Raw genomic sequence first — 17135 nt, forward strand, 5'->3', positions numbered from 1 at the left:
CGTCGGTGATCGATCCTCGCCTCGATCTTCCTTCCCTTCCTCCCTCCCTCCCTCCACAGCCCGTGCTCTACTCCACCCCCTCCCCCCAGAGTGCGTGCGCAAGCAACGCGGAGCACGCAATCGAGCGCTCCCTTGCCGCCCTTCAGGCCTGTGCTCAGCATGGTCCATCCACACGGCAGGGGGCAGCAGCAGCAGCAGCAGCAGGGTGGGATGTGTGGTGCGGGTTACCCATCGCATTAGTGTCCCGTGTTTATGTGCCCGGATCCGCAGACTCGCCTTGTTTCAGCACGGGCTCCCGCTGCTGGTGAGAAATCAATAATTCGCGGAATAACATCCAGGCTCCATATTTTACACACAAGGGCGGGGAGCAAGGCATGGTCATCGTGGGATCTCATTGACTTGCTGGTAGATGGATGAAAGGGCCAGTTCCGAAAGGGTGGTTTCATATATATTCGATATATCAAAAAGTTCTTGGTGTTGTGAACCCCAAAGCTAAGACCGTTCTTGAACATTTGATGGTAGATATCCAGAGCAAGGAGTGTGTCATCTACCCTCTACTGGACTAGGTAGACAGCAAAACCAAAACTGAGAGCAAGGAGTGTAGCCCAAAGTGAATGACACCACGAGGGATACAACGCAGCAGGCGATGCCAGACCCTCCCTACCAGCCCTCCATGACCCTCGCCCACACGCGCATGCCGTTGGCGGGGCGCTGCGTGATGCCGCCCTTGATGTCCACATTCTTCTCGTCCATCTCCTCGGCGTGCTGGAGCGAGAACTCGAACCGGCCGACCCAGGCGGCCAGCAGGCACGCGAACTCGGCCCGGGCGAAGGCGCTGCCGATGCAGCTCCTGGGCCCGTGCAGGAACGTCATGAGCGCGAAGTTGCTCGCCGCCCCGCCGTTGTTGTTGACTACGTACGCCTCGCCGCCGCCCCCAGGGACCGGGTCCAGCCAGCGGTCCGGGTTGAAGCTGCCGGCGTCGGGCCCCCACAGCGCCGTCGACTTGTTGAGCGCGCTGATGACGAGCATGACGCGGGTCCCCTTGGGCACGAACTGGCCCTGCACCGTCGTGTCCTTGTTGGACACGCGCAGCGTGTTGGGCGCGGGGGCGAAGTATCGTAGGATCTCGAGGCAGACGGCGTTGAGGTAGGGCATGCGGTCGATGTCGACCGACGTCACCGGCGACGGCGACGCCGCCGCCGCGCCGTCGGACCCCGGCGCCGGCAGCCGCGCCCTCACCTCGGCCCGCAGCCGGCTCTGCACCCCCGGGTTGACCGAAAGGAGGTAGACGGCCCACGTCATGGCCGACGCCGTCGTCTCGTGCCCGGCCGCCAGGAACGTCATCAGCTGGTCCACCAGGTTCTCCTCGCTGAAGCCCCCGCTCTCGAGCGCGACCGAGAGGATGTCCACGTCCCTGGGGCCCGCCGCGTCGCCGTCGCCGGTCTCGTCCTTCTTGCGCTCGTTCAGCTTGGCCTGCTTCTCGCGGATCAGGTCGCGGCACGTGGCCCGGATGAGCTTGGACGACGCCTGGATGTCGTTGTTGCGCGATATCGGCAGCATTGACACGGCCCAGCCGCCGATGATGAGGCCGAGCATGCCGAGGATCTGGGCCTGGCGCGAGGGCTTGAACAGGTTGTTGTACGTCCTGGTGAGCTCCGTGTCCGGGTTCGCGATGGCGCCAAAGTCGCGCCCGAGGCCCGCCACGCCGATGATGTCCAGCGTTGCGCGCGACGCCCAGCCGCTCGCCTCCAGCCTGGCCGTCCGCGGGCCGGGCGCGTCGGCGTCGGCATCGGCGTCGGCGTCGATCTGGGCCGTCATGGCGAGCACCGACTCGACCGACTTGCTCCAGAAGACGGGCACCAGGTCCTTGATGTGGCGGAAGCCAAATGCCGGGTTCAGCGCCCGCCTCTGCGCCTTGTGCTCGTCGCCCTCGGCCAGCAGGATGCCGACGCCTAGGATGCGGCCGATGGTGTGCCTGAAGTCCTCGGGCTTCTCAAAGTCGTAATTCTTCGTCACGAGGATCTCTTGCAGCGCCTTGGCGCTCGTCGGCGCCAGGCGCTCGATGTTGAGAATCGACAGGTAGCGGATGAAGCCATCGTTGGGGATGGAATTGAGCCAATCCGTCATGGGCGCGCCAGTCGGCTCCTTGGCAATCCGGGCCTGCTGGCCGTTCCAAAAACTGTTGTCCTTTGGCCCCGGGAGGTGCCTGAGCGGCGAGAAGAGTTTGGGGTAGAGCTGGTTCATCCAGATGGCCCAGACGGCGAACAGGGCCAGCCATGCGCCCGAGAAGGTGGTGAGGAGGGTTGACGTAGACCTCTGGCCTTGACGCCACGAGATGGCGTACGTCACCAGTCCGACGAAGACCAGCGAGGCAGGCCGCCATGGCCGCCAGGTCCGTTTGATGGTGGGGGCCAGCATGGGAGGCGAAGGATAGGGGAGAGCAGAAGTCGGTCTGGTCGAGGAAGATGAAAACGAGGAAGCAGGATCCTTGTCTCTGCACGTACTGCTCTGACGGCAGACACCTTGGTTGGTAGATAAGCACGAGTTGAGAGCGGGTTTGGGGCTTCGAGAGTCCTCCTCTAGCTCCCTCTACACGTACGTATATATCTCGCGCCACGGGCGGAGACGGGACGCTGGTGCCAAATCCTTGGTTCGTCAAGCTTATGGCGCTTGGCGTATGACGGCGACACCAATCGCCAGCTTGGCTTATCCTGCCTACCAGAGGCAGCAGGCCCTAGAAATACACGACTGGCGAGACTGTCCAGTCCGGCCGTTGGGATTTAGTCCAACGCTTCGCCAATCCCGGTCATACACAAGAACTTGGCCTGACGGATGGATTGCTACCTAGATTGCTACCTAGATTGCCCCCGAGGCGAGACGAAAGGAGGCCAAGCGAGTGTGGACCGGCCATGCTATTGCCCCGCGCGCCGCGCACCTTAAACCGAGGGTGGAGAGAGCCGGATTTGGGAATTAGCCCGCTCCTCCGCACCGTGCCAGATCAGATGACACCAGACGCCTTTGTTCCATCTGCTGCCTGCCCTCCGCCGTTGCCACTTTCGACCTAGTCAGCCTAGTCAACCTCTCAACTCTGACTACGCCTTCCATCTCAAGCGGCTGTTGCAAGTCGGGGAGCCTCGCTTCGTCCGAATTATCAGACGAAATGGAGGCTGAACGACGATCCAGCAACTGCGAACCTGTCTCGCTCTCGTACATGCGTGACATGCTAGGTCGGTTGGCAGGCCGGGATAGCGAGTCTTGCGGATTGCCTATTCAACTCATACACCGGACCGGATCCCAAACCAAGGCAAGCTGGCCGTGTTCGTTTCCGCAGGCTTGACTCCCTCGCATTAAAAACCAGTTAGGCAATTTCCTAATTGGAATGGTAGTGGTATCAAAGTAGATGTACGGAACCAGGCACATGATGGGAAACAAGTTGAAATGTTGGCGAGGGTGAGGCATCTATGGGCAGGCAACACTTCATGCTTTGATATCGATGCAGGCGCCAGCAGTGAACCACAAATTCATCGCACATGGTCCCATTGCACAACCAAACAAACATGGGATATCTAGATTGTGATAGTGATGGCCTGACAAAGGCACTCCTCCATCGCCCGCTACTTCCTCGCCCGCTACTTCCTCGCCCGCTACTTCCTCGCCCGCTTCCTTTGCTGCTTCTCCCGCTCGTATGCGTTCGCCTCGCGACCCTCCTGGCTCTGGATTTCCGACACCAGCCTCTTGAACTTCTTCTCGTACGCCTCGTCCTTGGCCTTTTTGATCTTGAGCTTCTCCCGCGCCATAAAGTTCGCGTCCTTCCTCAGTTCTCTCATCGCTCCCTTGCGCTCCCGCTTGTGCTCGGCCCGGAGCTTGGCCATCTCGGCCCGTTCTCTGTCCGGGTCGTAGTGCTTGTTCGGGTCGAACGTGTCCTCGAACTTGGGCACGTAAGTTCGAATCGCCAAGGGGCGGTGGTGATGCAACTCTAGAGGTCGGCGGGACAGCCGTGCGGCCTGCAGCGACACCTTCAGCCGCGCCAAGAACCTCTCTGTCTCCTTGACTACGGCAGGAGGCAGTGCATTTCTGCAGGGTTTGGAGCACAAGTGAGCCAAAACCCTGCAAGTGGGCTCAAACGTCTCGAAAAACCCGGGCTTCCCAGCCCAGCACTCAGCCGCGGCAGAGAGCACCTTGACGGTCGTGTCGAGGACGGCAACCTGCAGGGAAGTAGATGAATCATCATCGCCGCCGGTGCAAGGACGACAATCAGCGCAGCTTAGCTTGCGTACGGCCTCCCCTTGGCTGTCCTTGATCCGCGTATCCGGGGAAGGGCGGTGTAGTGGGAAAGCGCCCACACGCCCTGTGCATTCGGTCGGAGCCAGGGCGCATAGTGTGTTGAGGGTGAAGTTCATCAGCTCTGGCACATAGCGCTTTGATAGCGCCTGGTACTGAAGAGCTAGTATCGCGAGGTAGGTCCCGGTGGCATAGTCAGAGAGCTTCTTAGGCACACTCTGACCAAGGAACCTCGCGGTAGAAAGCATTGCCGGAGTCACCACCCGATGGAAATGATCCGACGTTGGGTATATCGAGCTAATAGCGGTCAGGATAAACAGGTCGCCATTGACCAGCGCAAGCGGCCTTTCAGCTGCCATGGTCTGAAGATGGAGACGGAACTCGCGCGAGATCTCGAGCGGGAATGTCTTGGCCAGCGAGTGGACGTGTCGGATGAGACTCTCAATGGCGGTAGATGGCGCACCGTCCGCCAGGTTGCCTAGATAGGCGATGTGCTGAACTAAGACTCTAGAGAAGTTCCCTAGTCGCTCCTTGTTGCCGCTGTCCAGTTTGGGGTGGTACAGCGCGCGTATTCGTTGGATAACAGTGGCAAGTTTAGCCACCGGTAGCCCCCCGGTGATCTTCAACAGCTCTCCATGGTACTGCGGGCACGGGAACGTATATGGGATACCATCATCATCGCCCTTGGATTCCGCGCCGGGAAGCTTGGTTGCTTCTGTGAATTCGGGTTGCCGACTTTCAGTCTCCGTCAGGAGGCCTTTTGTGAACTCATCATCGGACTCGAAGCCGTCGAATCCATCCTCGTCGTCTCCGCTGTCGTCGGAAGAGGAATCCTCCTCATCCTCTGGCTCGATGTCGGATCCGCTGGCAACGAGGTCATCGTCGATGATAAAATCGTCCTCGTCGTCAAACCCTAGCTCCGTGGCAGTGGGGCGCATCTTCTTGATGCCCTTGCCAAGCTGAAACTCGTCCTCCTCCATGTCGTCGTCGGGACCCTGCATCGTAGCATCAGGGTGTGATTCTACGTCTTCCCCAGTCTCTTCATCTCCGTCACTGTCGCTGACCTCCTCTCCTCGCATCCTCTTGAGCCGCTTCTCCTCGAGCTCCTTGAGACGGGCTGACTCCTCAGCAGCCTTCTCCTCATCCGTCTTCGTCCTTTCCGTGGGCTGTGCCCTCTTGTCTTGCAGTAGCTTCTTGACACGGACATCGTAGGCCTTGTCGAACTCCTCCTTGTCAAGTCCTGCGACAAGTTTTGGAGCTGGCTGCGAGTCCTCCGGGTCTGGCCGCGAAGGTTTCGCTTTGTTTGTGAATAGCACCCTCTGGAGCTCCGAGAATTCCTTGTCTATTTTCTCCCTCAGGTCCTCGTCGGCATCCTTCGCGGCCTGGCGCTCGTACTTGTGTGCTTTGGACTTCTCGATGATCTCCTTGTAGATTTCCTGTTTGGTTTTTTTCCGCTCTGGTAGCTGCTCGGCCTCGTCGTCGTCTCCATCAGAAACATCTTCGCCGCGCATTCTCTTGAGACGTGTTGGGTTTATGTTGGCTATGTCGGACTCGTTCTCTGATGGAAGGTCGGCGTTGTCAAAGTCGTCCTCGGCATCGTCAAAGGACAGGGATTTGCCCATGTGGGTCAGGCCGACATCATCCTCGTTATCCTCCAGGTCAAAGAGAGAACCCTTCTTGTGGCTGCGTTGTTTCTCCATCGCAAACCTCCGCAGGGCCTTCTCCTCGGGCGCCATAGACGGGTCGTTCTCTCCGATTCGCCGATCCAGGATGCCGCCGACCTTGTTCCGACGCTGCATCTCTACCAAAAGGGTCTCGCGGCGCTACAGCACACACCTGTTAGCAATGGCCTCGCAAGCTGGTCGAATTCCCAACAGGACACAAACCCTTTCCTCGCCGAGCGCCTTGGTGACGCCCGGGCGTCCCCTGATGGCCTTGGAGGCATTCGCGGCCAGAGCCTTGTTGCTCGTCACCTCAAACTTGGGGCCCCGCGCATTCGTGTGAAATTGGAAAGGGTTGAACTGCTCTCGGATTCCCTCCAAAGCAACCGATCTCTTCAACCGCTTGTCAGCGTTGGCTTTTGCGTCTTGAGCTGTCTGTTTCTTCTGTTTCTTCGATTTCTGGGGCCCCACGATTCCCTGTTCCCGCAGAGAGGTCTTTAGCCTCTTGAGCTGTGAGCCCGCCATGTCGAAAGGTAGGCTCGTAGCTGGGGCCAGGTCGCAAAGGAGAATGGTTGACGCGCAGTGTCACTCAGCTCTGTGAGGTCGTCGTTCATAGCTTGGATCCAACGGCGCACGACCTCCAACCCGCGCCCTCGTTTTTTTTTTTTTGCCCGCCGCTTCGGCGTCTTATCTTATCACTGGCCCCGCCTACACGCGCCGCCCCACACCTATCTGGGGACCGATTGCAGGGACCATCCGACGCGGCTGAAAGAGCGCCTTGAAATAACATCATCGAAACCAGGGTAGCCCCATCTCCATCCATCGGCGACGGGATGCAGACTTGACGCTGCGGTTGATCATGGATAACATCTGCGCTAAACTGAAATTCCCACGCTCGCGACAAGCGTCCGAACCACCAGCGTATTCAGATTGATATCGACAACCGCCGAGCTCCCCTCCAGGCTGATCAACATCGCCATCATGGGCTTGTTCAGCTTCGCCCGTGACGGGCGGGTGATCGCCGCCAGCCTCAGTATTGGCTCGGTGGTTCTTCTGGTGGGAATTCGCAAGATGCTGGAGCATATCCGCGAGCAGAACGAGATCAAGACAACCCCGCCAAAGCCACGATACATCACACAGGAAACGGAGGATTCGTTGAAGCTCAACACCCTGGAGAGCCTGTTGGGGCACTACAACTTTGCGATCCGGGAGACGGCGGCCAAGATCATCTGCGACAGAGCGCTCAATGAGACGGAAAGTGTGGACTACCTGCTCTGGGGCATCACGAGACCCGACTATGAGGAGCGCATGAGGAGCTTGAGGACGCTAGCGCTCATCACAGACCAAAGTGAGACCGGCTCGAGAGCTATTACCACATCTACCCGCCGGCCCCTAAAGATATCTACTGCCGAACAGTGCTGACCACTCTCCCAAACAGACAGCCTCCACATCCTTCACACGGACAAGGCATATTCGGCCTTGGTCAGATCCCTAGAGCTCTGCGCCGAAGAGTCGCCGCGCAGGAAGCTTGACGACAAGTATTACGACGACTACTACCTCAGAGACATGTCGGAGAAGTTTTGCCTCATGTTCATCATCCAGTTGCTCAACAAGTACGACCCAGAAAAGCTTGTCAAGGCCAAGTTCATCGACAAGTGGCTCGTCAAGCAGCGGTGGGGTGACACGGACGAAGAGCGACAACACAACTTCTTGCAGTACATGAGCCACAGGCATAATAGGATATGCGAGATCTGCCGTAGGATTAGGGACACACGTGGCGGCTATGAGGCTTTGCAGCGCGCCAGGCTGATCGCGACCGATGGCGACGGCGAACTAGAGGCGATGGAGGAGGCAGGTGAGATCAACGGCATCAGGATAGTACTGTCTATCACGGGGGAGGGAGTCGACCTAAGGGAAGTTGAGTCTTTCCAGCCGAGGGTACTTGAGCAGAGCGTGGAGGAGCAGCGGCTCCGACGCCAGCATCGCGAGGCCATGGTGCTCAATGATGGCACCCGGCCATTGGGGCGGGGTGATATCATTGAAAGGGGTCACGACTGATCCCGACTTTGGAGCTACCAGTCAGAACACTGTGTCTGCAAAAGAACGGTCTCTTGGGACAAGTCGTTGCTTGCCCATGAACCCTTGACCGGGGTCACGGGATTGTTTTTCTCGAGCCGCGGGAACAGCGCAAGGTCCGGGGAGCTGGCTCAAACCAAGGCCTCCTCGAACGCACAAGCCGCCTTGGTTCAGGGCGGATATCACTAGAGGAGAGTGGCGTTCCTTTGGGATGGCTTCAGCTATGACACTTTACCAGATATGGCGGGATGTCGCTCCAGTTTGGTGCTCAGGGCTACGTCGATCCAAAGCTGAGGGCTACAAGGATTCGGCGCCATCGCCCTCCGGGGCTGGGTGGCTGGCTGCCAGGGCAAGCAAGGGGGGCGTGGGGGCTAGGATCAAGACGGTACAAGCGGCACCCACAGACCGTGGACCACGGACCACGGATGTTGACGTTTTAGCCGCTGAGCGACTCCAGAACATTTGGGATAATGACGTTGCCTGCTTCTCCATGACAGCTCTTCTCTACCCATGCATAAGATTATACACAAGGAGATAAGCGAAGGTGACTCGCTTTGGCCGAGATAGACCCGCCGGAACGGAATCAAGAATATGACCAGAGGCTTTGGGAAATACCCGAGTGGGTGGTGCGAGTCCAATAGGTTTTTGAGCAACCATGTGTGCCACGAGGAACCCAAAAATGCGAGGAAGGTTTTGTCTAGGAATTCGTTTCCGCTTCAGGAGACTTTCCGGTGAACCAGGCGGGCGGATCAGGGGACACGACAACCTCGCAGGGCTACCCCTTCTCGGAGGCGCCGGATTATTTGCGTGTTCGCTGGCAGGTCAGGAAGAACGAACAAGATAAAAGAAGAGCATTGCTCCAAAATCGATGTCAAACTTTACTCCTCCGCCGCCGGGACCCATCAGAAGAACTCATTCACTCCTCACTGGGGCCACTCTTAAAGGGCTGCCCGTGTCTTGTTCTCCATTCCCCGTCGATCGGTCAACCTGGGCCCCGTCATGCCATGTCTCGCACGAAGCAGATACGCGAAGCACAAAACAAATCGGCTTTGCAGACAGACGCACATGTGCGTACCTAGGTAGACTTACATATGTACGTACCATTTGCGCGATATGGGTGATGACCTGCCCACCAGAGCAGGCGGCGGAAGGAGCAAGGGCTGGTGTGAGTGGACATCAATGGGTGGGTGGACGGAGTGACGGAGAAAAGAGGACCACTGGGACCTGGAAGGTCCGAGATGATGAATGTGACGCTTCGAAATGTGGGCGTGCCATTGGCGGGCCACGACCCCACAGACGCACTGCCTCCTGCCGCAAAGAGATGCGTGACAGCCCGTCGCCGAGCCGCTCCCACACCGACATGTTGCGTCTTACGGCGATTGGCGGTGGCCAATGTTTATTCTTTCCACATCGGGGTGGCTGACCCGTTTTGGTCTGTCACTTCTTTTTTTCCATTTGTATTTTTTTCCGTCCCTTTTTGGCGGGCGGCCAGACGGGATGACAGGGGGCAAGGGGGCAAGGGGGCACGGTGTGTTTGCTATAGCCAGTAGAGGGGCTCGATTCGCGGTTCGACTTTTGTCGTTGTGTTTTTTCATGTGAGGCCTCTAGACACGAAAAAGGGGGAAGGCATCGTGTGGCTTTGTTGATGTTGCGGCTGCTGCTGCTTCTGCTGCTAGCGCACATCCGTTGGGTACCTTGTTTTTGTTGTTGCAGCGACTGTTGCCCCAGCTCCAGGCCAGCTGCATACCTCCCCTGGCTGGTGCGTCTCCCGTTTGCCGGCGCAGTCGTCATCGACGCCAGCCCCCAGCATCCGGAGCTGGCCAGACAAACCCAGAGGACGTACGTTTCTGGATCCCAGCCATGCAATTGGACGCCGATGCAGGGCTTGTTTGGCGAAGCGAAGGCACGAACTGAGGGAGGTGGGCTCTCGTCGGCCTTGCCCATGCAAAAACAAAGGAGCTCCACGCAGGAGGGGGAGGACACAAACGGAGACGACAGCCCGTGGGGTTCATATGGTCTCTTGTATTTGTTAATGTCAAGTAGACGCTGGCCTGCCTCTCCCAGCCCTCCTCACTCCTCCAGCGTAACATCTACTTTCCCCCTCCGCACCTTCTTCGGCTTGGCTTCCGGCCGCCGTTCCATTTTGCTCAGCGTTTTGTAGTTGCTATCCAGCAAGGGGCGCTGCAGCTTGCCTGCACTAGCTCCATCGCGCCCCCACGAGGCCAGCGAGCTGTGCCTATAACATTGATAGCTCAGACCCTCCGCTGCTCCTCCATTCTTCTGGCGGGTCGTCTTTTCATGTCTGAGGCTCGTCCGACCGACGAACCGGCCGGCATTCCTCCGCTCAAGCTCAACACAGGACATTGGTTGCGGGCTGTGTTTCTGCCTCGGGTATTGCCTGGCCCAGCTATAGCATAATCGTCTTTCCCGCCCACAGCGACCAGCCCGACACCAGAGTCTGCGCTCATTGCAAACACGTCGAACCATACCGGGCAGCATTAATCACCAGGGTGAGAGCCCCAGAGACGACAGCACGGCCCACAAATTTGTGTGTTCCCCCTCATCGACCAGCTCGTGCCACAGAGCGCTGCAGCCGCCCTCGAGGGGAATCCCTTGTGGCCGACCTGCCAATCCGCGGGAGATCTCGAAGGCGGACATATTGGCCCTGCCTGTACGACGCGAGCTAGCGACCACGGCCCGTCCGGGACCCACGAATACGAGGGGACGGGAGATAGACATACTCCCTGCAACGAGACGCTGTGACGGCCGGCTGCGTGCAACCAAACATACCCCAACGAACCATCACGTCTGGCACGAGCACCCAGAGGCGGGTGCGCGGGTGTGTGTGGACGGGTCACCAGGACTACGAGCGGTTCATAGTGGGCAGAAACCTGCGGCGCCTTGCAGAAACCAAGAGAGCTCTTGAGAGCTCTTGAGGCTTGAGAGTCGGCCAATTGAGCTAGGCGGAGGTTGAGGCTGTTTGACGCTTGACGGCCGCCCGTCCGTCTGACGCGTCGGCCCTTTGGCTCTTGTTGTCCAACATTTTTTTTTTCCTGTTTCTTTTCTTGGCCGCACATACGCGGTTCGGTCGGGCAGAATCCAGTGGTGGCGGCCTTGTGTTGGGCTTGGTGTGGGGGGTTTTTGGTTGTCTGGCCTCCGTTTCCAGCGCACGGTAAACACTAAACAAATTACGCTAGGGGTGCTGCCGGCCCGACCGTGGGAAAAAACACAATGTCTTTCACCACCAGCACCACGACGCTCACGACGACGCCGCTCTCGTCCATCCCGCACCACAGCCTCCTGGCGCCTGCTCCTCTCAGAGCGTTTTCCCGTGCGCCGCCGCGAAGATCCTCAGGCCTGGGCTCGCTAGCCTCGGCGTCGACGCCAAACCTCAACTCGCTCTACACGGCTCACTCGCGCCTCGCTCCCCCGGGCCTGTCGCGCAAGGCCTCCTTCGCTGCCCTCACCCCGAACTCGCTCGCCTCCATCCCCGATGACACCGAGTCCTACGCCCTGCACTCCGTCCTGAACGACGAAGACGCCCCCGCGTCCCCCACCAGGATGTTGCCCCCGATCTCGAGCCCGGCACGCCCGTCCACGGCCGACCCCCACGGCGCCGTCGCCGTCGGCGACTCAGTCGATGTGCCTGGCAACATGGTTGGCACCGTCCGCTTCGTTGGCTCCGTCGGCGGCCGTAGGGGGGTCTTTGCCGGCGTCGAGCTGCACCCGGAATTCGCCTTGAGGGGCAAGAACAATGGTGACGTCGACGGGTGAGTTACTGTTCGCTTGTCTGCCTGTTGCCCAGGCCCCGTTGCCTCGGCCCTGCTATACCTGGTTCCCTCCCATCCCCGTCCGTGTGCCGTCCAGCCTGCCCATTGGGCACTTGGAAATGGCTTGGTTATTGGCTCGGCTTCTAGTGGCTTTCGGGCCATTGACCATGCCATCCGAGCTATCGCTCCTGGCCCAGCTGGTGCCTCCCCTGCCGCCTCCCAACGCGTTCGAGTTAGCGCCTTCACGCTTGCTTTATTGGATAATTTTGTCCTTGAACTTTGCTGACTCTGCTGCGCCTACAGCGTTTCCTATTTCACCACCACGAGGGCAGGCGCTGGCATCTTCCTACCACTCTCCAAAGCCGTCAGGCGAGGCTCACCACTAACCATGCCCCTAACACCGACGGCCTCCATGCCCGGCCTCAAGGCCGGGAACCAGAACTCGACAAACTTTACTCCCCCAACGCCATCACTACCCAAGTTCAGCCAGTCTATCGGTCCAAGCCGCACTGCAAGTCCAACGGGCAAGAGGCCTAGAATGTCAATAGCACGGCCCGAGTCCCCCATTCGCCGCCTGCAGATGACGCCTGCCCCCCGCTCTTCCATCGCAACGCCTGCTCCGAAAGTGGCTGGGCCAAGGTACGGCGGCTCGCCAAACAGCAAGTTCTCCCAGAGCGTTCGTGGCACCGCCGGTGATCCCAGCAAGCGGGGAGGCCTGAGGCAGGAGAGCAGGGTTGGCGGCGTCGGCCCACGCAGCGCGTCCGCACTGGGTGGCGGCAGCCAAAGCGGCTTCACCGACGACGAGACCACACCCGTTGGGCTCAAAATGCCCCAGACCAACGGCAGCATAGGCTCCATATCTTCTCTTAGCGCCAAGCTGCGTCCGCCATCCCGCACCGCCAACGGCAACGCCTCTCAGAATGAAGAAATGGAGCGTCTTCGCGCCAAGCTCGAGGACCGCGACAGGCAGCTGAAGGAACAGGCCCAGTCGCTGGCCGAGATGGAGAGCAACTTGACGGAGCTACAGACTCTTTTCGAGGCCCATGTTGAAGGAGGCGATGTACCAATGCCGGGCCGGCGGGGGAGCCTCGACGACAAGGACACGGCGCAGCTCCGAGCCCTGCTGCGGGAAAAGAACGAGAAGATAGCAATGCTCACTGCCGAGTTCGACGCCCACAGGGCCGACTTCAGGAGCACTATTGATACGCTGGAGCTGGCAAGCACCGAGACGGAGAGGGTGTACGAGAAGAAGCTGGAGGAGGTGCTGCAGGAGCTGCACGACTACCAAGATCGCACCACGGACGTCAACGCCGTCGCCAAACAGCTTAAGCAGCTGGAAGAGCTGGTGCAGGAGCTCGAGGAAGGGCTCGAGGACGCCAGGCGAGGCGAGGCCGAGGCGCGTGGCGAAGTCGAGTTCCTTAGGGGCGAGGTTGAGAGGACACGCTCGGAGCTGCGGCGGGAGCGCGAGAAAGCGGCCTCCGCAGGGCCTGCCAACGGCACCCGAGGCGGATCCAGCTCCAAGGAGCTGGAGCAGAAGGAGGACGAGATTAGAGGTCTCAAGGCCATCATCCACTCACTGAGCAGGGACTCGATTCCCGGGCTGCCTGGCGACGATCCCAACAGGACGCCCACCCTGAGCCAGGCCCCCTTCAAAGGCGCTTCCAACGACCGCATCGCGCGTGAGCGTCTGGAGCGTGAAGTGGCTGAGCTTCGAGCGCTGCTGAACACCAAGTCTGGCCGCGAGGGCGATATCGAGCGCGAGCTTGACCAGCTCCGCATCGACAGCCACCGGGCTAGTGCCGCTACGGTGGTACCCATCGACCACGACTCGTTCCGTGACTCGAGGGGCACCGCCATACTCTCGCGGGAGGTCGAGCCGCGGTCACCTGAGGGTCCCCGCAAGACGCACACGCGTGCCACTACTCTCGATACCATGCCCGAGAGCGACGCCTACTCGACGGCGACCGAGAACAGCACGCTCTGGTGCGAGCTGTGCGAGACGTCTGGCCATGGCATCCTGAACTGCACCAACATGTTCGGCCCCCAGGGCAACGGCAACGCCAACGGGTCGCCCGCATCGGCCCGCGGCTACCACGGCCGGGCGGGCAGCGGTGCTGATGGCGCCATGCGCAACGGCAAGGATGTCGTCCGCAACTCCGGGGTCCGAAACCTGTCGCCCAAGAGGGGCCAGGACGCCTCGGCGACGCCCGCGCCGCTGTCGCCCATGCGGACCAAGGCTCCCGTCCCCACGCCCGACGTCAAGATCCTGCCAAACCCCATGGAGTCGGGCCCCGTCGCCGGAAAGGAGAGCGGCGTCGTCGATGTCGAGAAGTGGTGCGCTCTGTGCGAGCGCGACGGGCACGACAGCGTTGACTGCCCCTTCGAGGACGCCTTTTAAACAGACAGACAAGAAACTCGTGTCTGCGAGCCAATTGACGACATGACCATTGTTTTACAACTCAACACCTCAGCACCTCAGCCGGTCGAGTACGAACCAGGCGAAGAGTGCAGCCGCCATGACCCAAACTACCTTATATAATCAACCAACTACGCTTGGTAATTCTTTTGGCCCTGTTCGACTCCAAGTCGGCTTCCTATTCTCTATTCTCGACCACTTTTTACACTGTACAATATGTCTGCCGGCCCCTTCCGCAGGAAACGCCTAACCTTTTCATAACGGACTTTGTTTTCTGGGGCAAACTTGTCTCGGCGAGGCGCGTATCAGGGAGCAATGAACGATGTTTTCTCGACTTGCTATCGAGGTCGGCGCTGTTTAATTCGAGTTGTTACGGCCCTGCGATGATGGCATCTTCGCTGTTGGGTGGGGACAGTAACCGGTTTTCCTTGATGCAAAACAAGCGAACCGAGTGTGACGGCGCTCCCATTCAACCTCCTGCCGCCCTTCTACCAAGGTTCTGTTGCTTTGCGAGACTAGTTCCCTCGGCCTTTGTTTCTCTTTATCTTGTGCTTCCACTCTTCATGCGCCTCACACTCGAGGGGGGGCCGGCGGGGAGGAGGGTCAGGTGTGTTTGCTCTAGGATACCCGCTGGGTTTTGATGTTTTGCCGGCCACTGTCTTGGAAGGGGAAAGGGCATCGAGTACTCTAGATATTGTCTTTTTAATCATGCGGTAGACAAAACGAACAACGTTGATCATGCCAACAACCGTAAGGGCAAGTCCTTGTGTGCAAGGCAGCAAGATGAAGAAGGAAACATGATCTGGGGTGAGCTAGCGAGGTATGAGCCGTAACTTTGATATTGAGAGCTAAATCACAGTCCATCATCTTACATGGCTGTATTCATAACACTGGCGTAGTGGTGAAAAACATGTACATCTTTTTGTCCCTCTCCGTCATGAAAGCCGCCGTGTGGGGAGAAGAAAGAAACAATTAGAGATTGGAGTGTGAGCTGCTCCCCATTGATTCACGAGCCGTCATCCTCGGGTATCTCTTCAATGACGGCTTCGACCAGGTCAATGAGCTCATCAATGTCTGGCCTCTCGCTCGGCTCGACCTTGAGGCACCTCCTGACGACGTCCCGGATGGGCTCGCTAATGCTAGGGTCGGCTCCGCCCGACGATCCGCCGCCGGCGGCACCGGCACCACCGGCGGGGTCCTTGCCCTTGGCCTTCTTCTTGCCGCCCGGGGCCTCGTCGGGGAAGCGCCAGTCGCCGCCGAGGACGCAGATGCTGAGGGAGCCGCCCGTCTCGTCGGACCGGGCCTCGAAGGGCGACTTGCCGACGAGGCAGGCGTAGAGGGTACAGCCGAGCGACCAGACGTCCACCTTTGTGTCGACGACGGTGCCCGTCTTGACGTCGAAGAGCTCGGGCGCGCGGTACGGCATGGTCGAGTGCTCGGCCGCCGTGTCCTGCGTCGCGATGGCGATGGACCGCGACGTGATGGCCAGCGGCGACTCGGCGATGGAGCCGAGGTCCATGAGGATGGGGTCGGCGCCGTTGTCCGAGATCATGATGTTGCCTGGGGGTTTTTTTTTGTGCGTTGGAGTCAGCAAGCGGGTTCGCAGGAGAAAGAAGAAAGGAGGTAGAAGGAGTCATGACATACCCGGCTTGATGTCGCGATGCGCATACGACCTGGAGGAACCGCCCGGCCCACGCCCGCCACCACCGCGGTTGCGCCCTTCGCGGTCCTCGTCGCCCACCATCAGCGGCAGCTGCTGTGCCGTCTCATCATCCTCATCCGCACCCGTCTCTTTTGCGCGCGCGCCTTTCGACGACGCGGCGGCGGCGGCCGCCGCCGCGCCGCCCTTCTTCTTCTTCTTTTTGCCACCACCACCTCCCCCGCCCGCGGCCGCGACCTCCATGCGCTCCCCACCGCTCGCACCCGCCTCGGCCGCGCCGCCCGGGCCGGCGCCGCGGTAGACGTGCATGTCGCGCAGGGCGCGGCAGACGCCGAGGAACAGCAGCATCAGCTTCTTCTCGGGGAAGCGGGTGTGGTTGACGAGGTTGGCGTTGATCATGTCCTGCAGGTTCCCGCGGCGGTAGTAGGGGAGCAGCACGTAGACCGTCTTGGAGCCCGGGTCGCCGCCGCGCTCGCCCGAGATGCTGTAGTCGACGCTGTGGATGATGCCGTCCGAGTGCTCAAAGAGCTTGTAGGCCTCGACCTCGCGCATGGCCTGCGCCACCGACTCGGCCCCGAACGGGCATCGGATCTTCTTGAGCGCCAGCAGCTCCGACGTCGACGTGTCCTGGACGAGGTAGACGTACGAGAAGCCGCCCTGCCAGTCGAGGAAGAGGGTGCGGGGTTAGCAGGCTGTTGTTGTTGTTGTTGTTGTTGTTGTCGTCGTTGTTTGGCAATGCGTAGCAAGGGGAATAGGTGGACAAGGGGCTGGGGAGGAGCAGAAACCAACCTCGCCCAGCAGCCTTAGGATCTTGAAGCTCCGGCTGTTGATCTTGAGCGTCGGCGAACCAGAGAAGCAAGTGAGGCAATTGCTCAGCGAGTAGAATAGGTCGAGGAACACCTGCGCCATCTTGGCCATGTGCCCCGGGGGCAGCAGCAGTGTTGCGACGATTCGGTCGAGTGCGCTTCGTTTTGGTGTGCTGCCGAGGTTCAATCGTGTTGATTTTATCGAGGTGCCCGTCTGTGTTGTCCAAGGTAAAGTCGGTTCCCGTGCCGTCTTGCTGGACGTTTCAAGCTCAGCTGGACCCTGTCGCCAGCCTATGCCCACCGCAGATGGTGACTAAACTCGAGACGTGCGCCCGCTGCGCCCGCTGCGGCGCGCACTCGGCCAACGCCAGTCCCCCTCTACACTCAGCAGAGAGGGCGAATACAATGGATATGACCTAATGCGTTTGATTCAAATACCTAAGCTAAGTACCGAGCCACCAGCCG

General features: G+C 59.8%; 7 protein-coding genes across 7 annotated transcripts; 2 read left to right on the top strand and 5 right to left on the bottom strand.

Annotated features, from left to right (window-relative positions):
• Positions 1-422: 422 nt before the first annotated feature.
• Positions 423-2910, bottom strand: GGTG_03679 (cytochrome P450 97B3). The gene has a single exon (XM_009221461.1). It carries the CDS (start codon positions 2416-2418, stop codon positions 661-663), a length of 1758 nt encoding a protein of 585 aa, XP_009219725.1. The 5' UTR covers positions 2419-2910; the 3' UTR covers positions 423-660.
• A 734-nt stretch (positions 2911-3644) lies between these two features.
• Positions 3645-6467, bottom strand: GGTG_03680 (hypothetical protein; the record flags this gene model as incomplete). The annotated part of the gene is made up of 2 exons (XM_009221462.1): positions 3645-6104; positions 6168-6467. 2 exons carry the CDS (start codon positions 6465-6467, stop codon positions 3645-3647), a joined length of 2760 nt encoding a protein of 919 aa, XP_009219726.1.
• A 249-nt stretch (positions 6468-6716) lies between these two features.
• Positions 6717-8937, top strand: GGTG_03681 (hypothetical protein). The gene is made up of 2 exons (XM_009221463.1): positions 6717-7290; positions 7381-8937. The coding sequence occupies exons 1-2, from the start codon at positions 6924-6926 to the stop codon at positions 7998-8000; spliced, it is 987 nt and encodes a 328-aa protein (XP_009219727.1). The 5' UTR covers positions 6717-6923; the 3' UTR covers positions 8001-8937.
• Positions 8938-10006: 1069 nt separating this feature from the next.
• On the bottom strand, positions 10007-10382 carry GGTG_03682 (hypothetical protein; the record flags this gene model as incomplete). The annotated part of the gene is made up of 1 exon (XM_009221464.1): positions 10007-10382. One exon carries the CDS (start codon positions 10380-10382, stop codon positions 10089-10091), a length of 294 nt encoding a protein of 97 aa, XP_009219728.1. The 3' UTR covers positions 10007-10088.
• Positions 10383-10520: 138 nt separating this feature from the next.
• GGTG_03683 (hypothetical protein) lies at positions 10521-10956 on the bottom strand (the record flags this gene model as incomplete). Its single annotated transcript, XM_009221465.1, has 1 exon — positions 10521-10956. Exon 1 carries the CDS (start codon positions 10755-10757, stop codon positions 10521-10523), a length of 237 nt encoding a protein of 78 aa, XP_009219729.1. The 5' UTR covers positions 10758-10956.
• On the top strand, positions 10631-15088 carry GGTG_03684 (hypothetical protein). The gene is made up of 2 exons (XM_009221466.1): positions 10631-11788; positions 12092-15088. The coding sequence occupies exons 1-2, from the start codon at positions 11250-11252 to the stop codon at positions 14184-14186; spliced, it is 2634 nt and encodes an 877-aa protein (XP_009219730.1). The 5' UTR covers positions 10631-11249; the 3' UTR covers positions 14187-15088.
• GGTG_03685 (NAK protein kinase) lies at positions 15053-17095 on the bottom strand. The gene is made up of 3 exons (XM_009221467.1): positions 16654-17095; positions 15849-16521; positions 15053-15764 (listed from the first exon to the last, which is right to left on the bottom strand). Exons 1-3 carry the CDS (start codon positions 16780-16782, stop codon positions 15211-15213), a joined length of 1356 nt encoding a protein of 451 aa, XP_009219731.1. The 5' UTR covers positions 16783-17095; the 3' UTR covers positions 15053-15210.
• Between the last annotated feature and the right edge of the window lie 40 nt (positions 17096-17135).

The sequence above is a fragment of the Gaeumannomyces tritici genome, assembly GCF_000145635.1.
Source record: "Gaeumannomyces tritici R3-111a-1 unplaced genomic scaffold supercont2.2, whole genome shotgun sequence".
Taxonomy (NCBI): Eukaryota; Fungi; Ascomycota; class Sordariomycetes; order Magnaporthales; family Magnaporthaceae; genus Gaeumannomyces; species Gaeumannomyces tritici.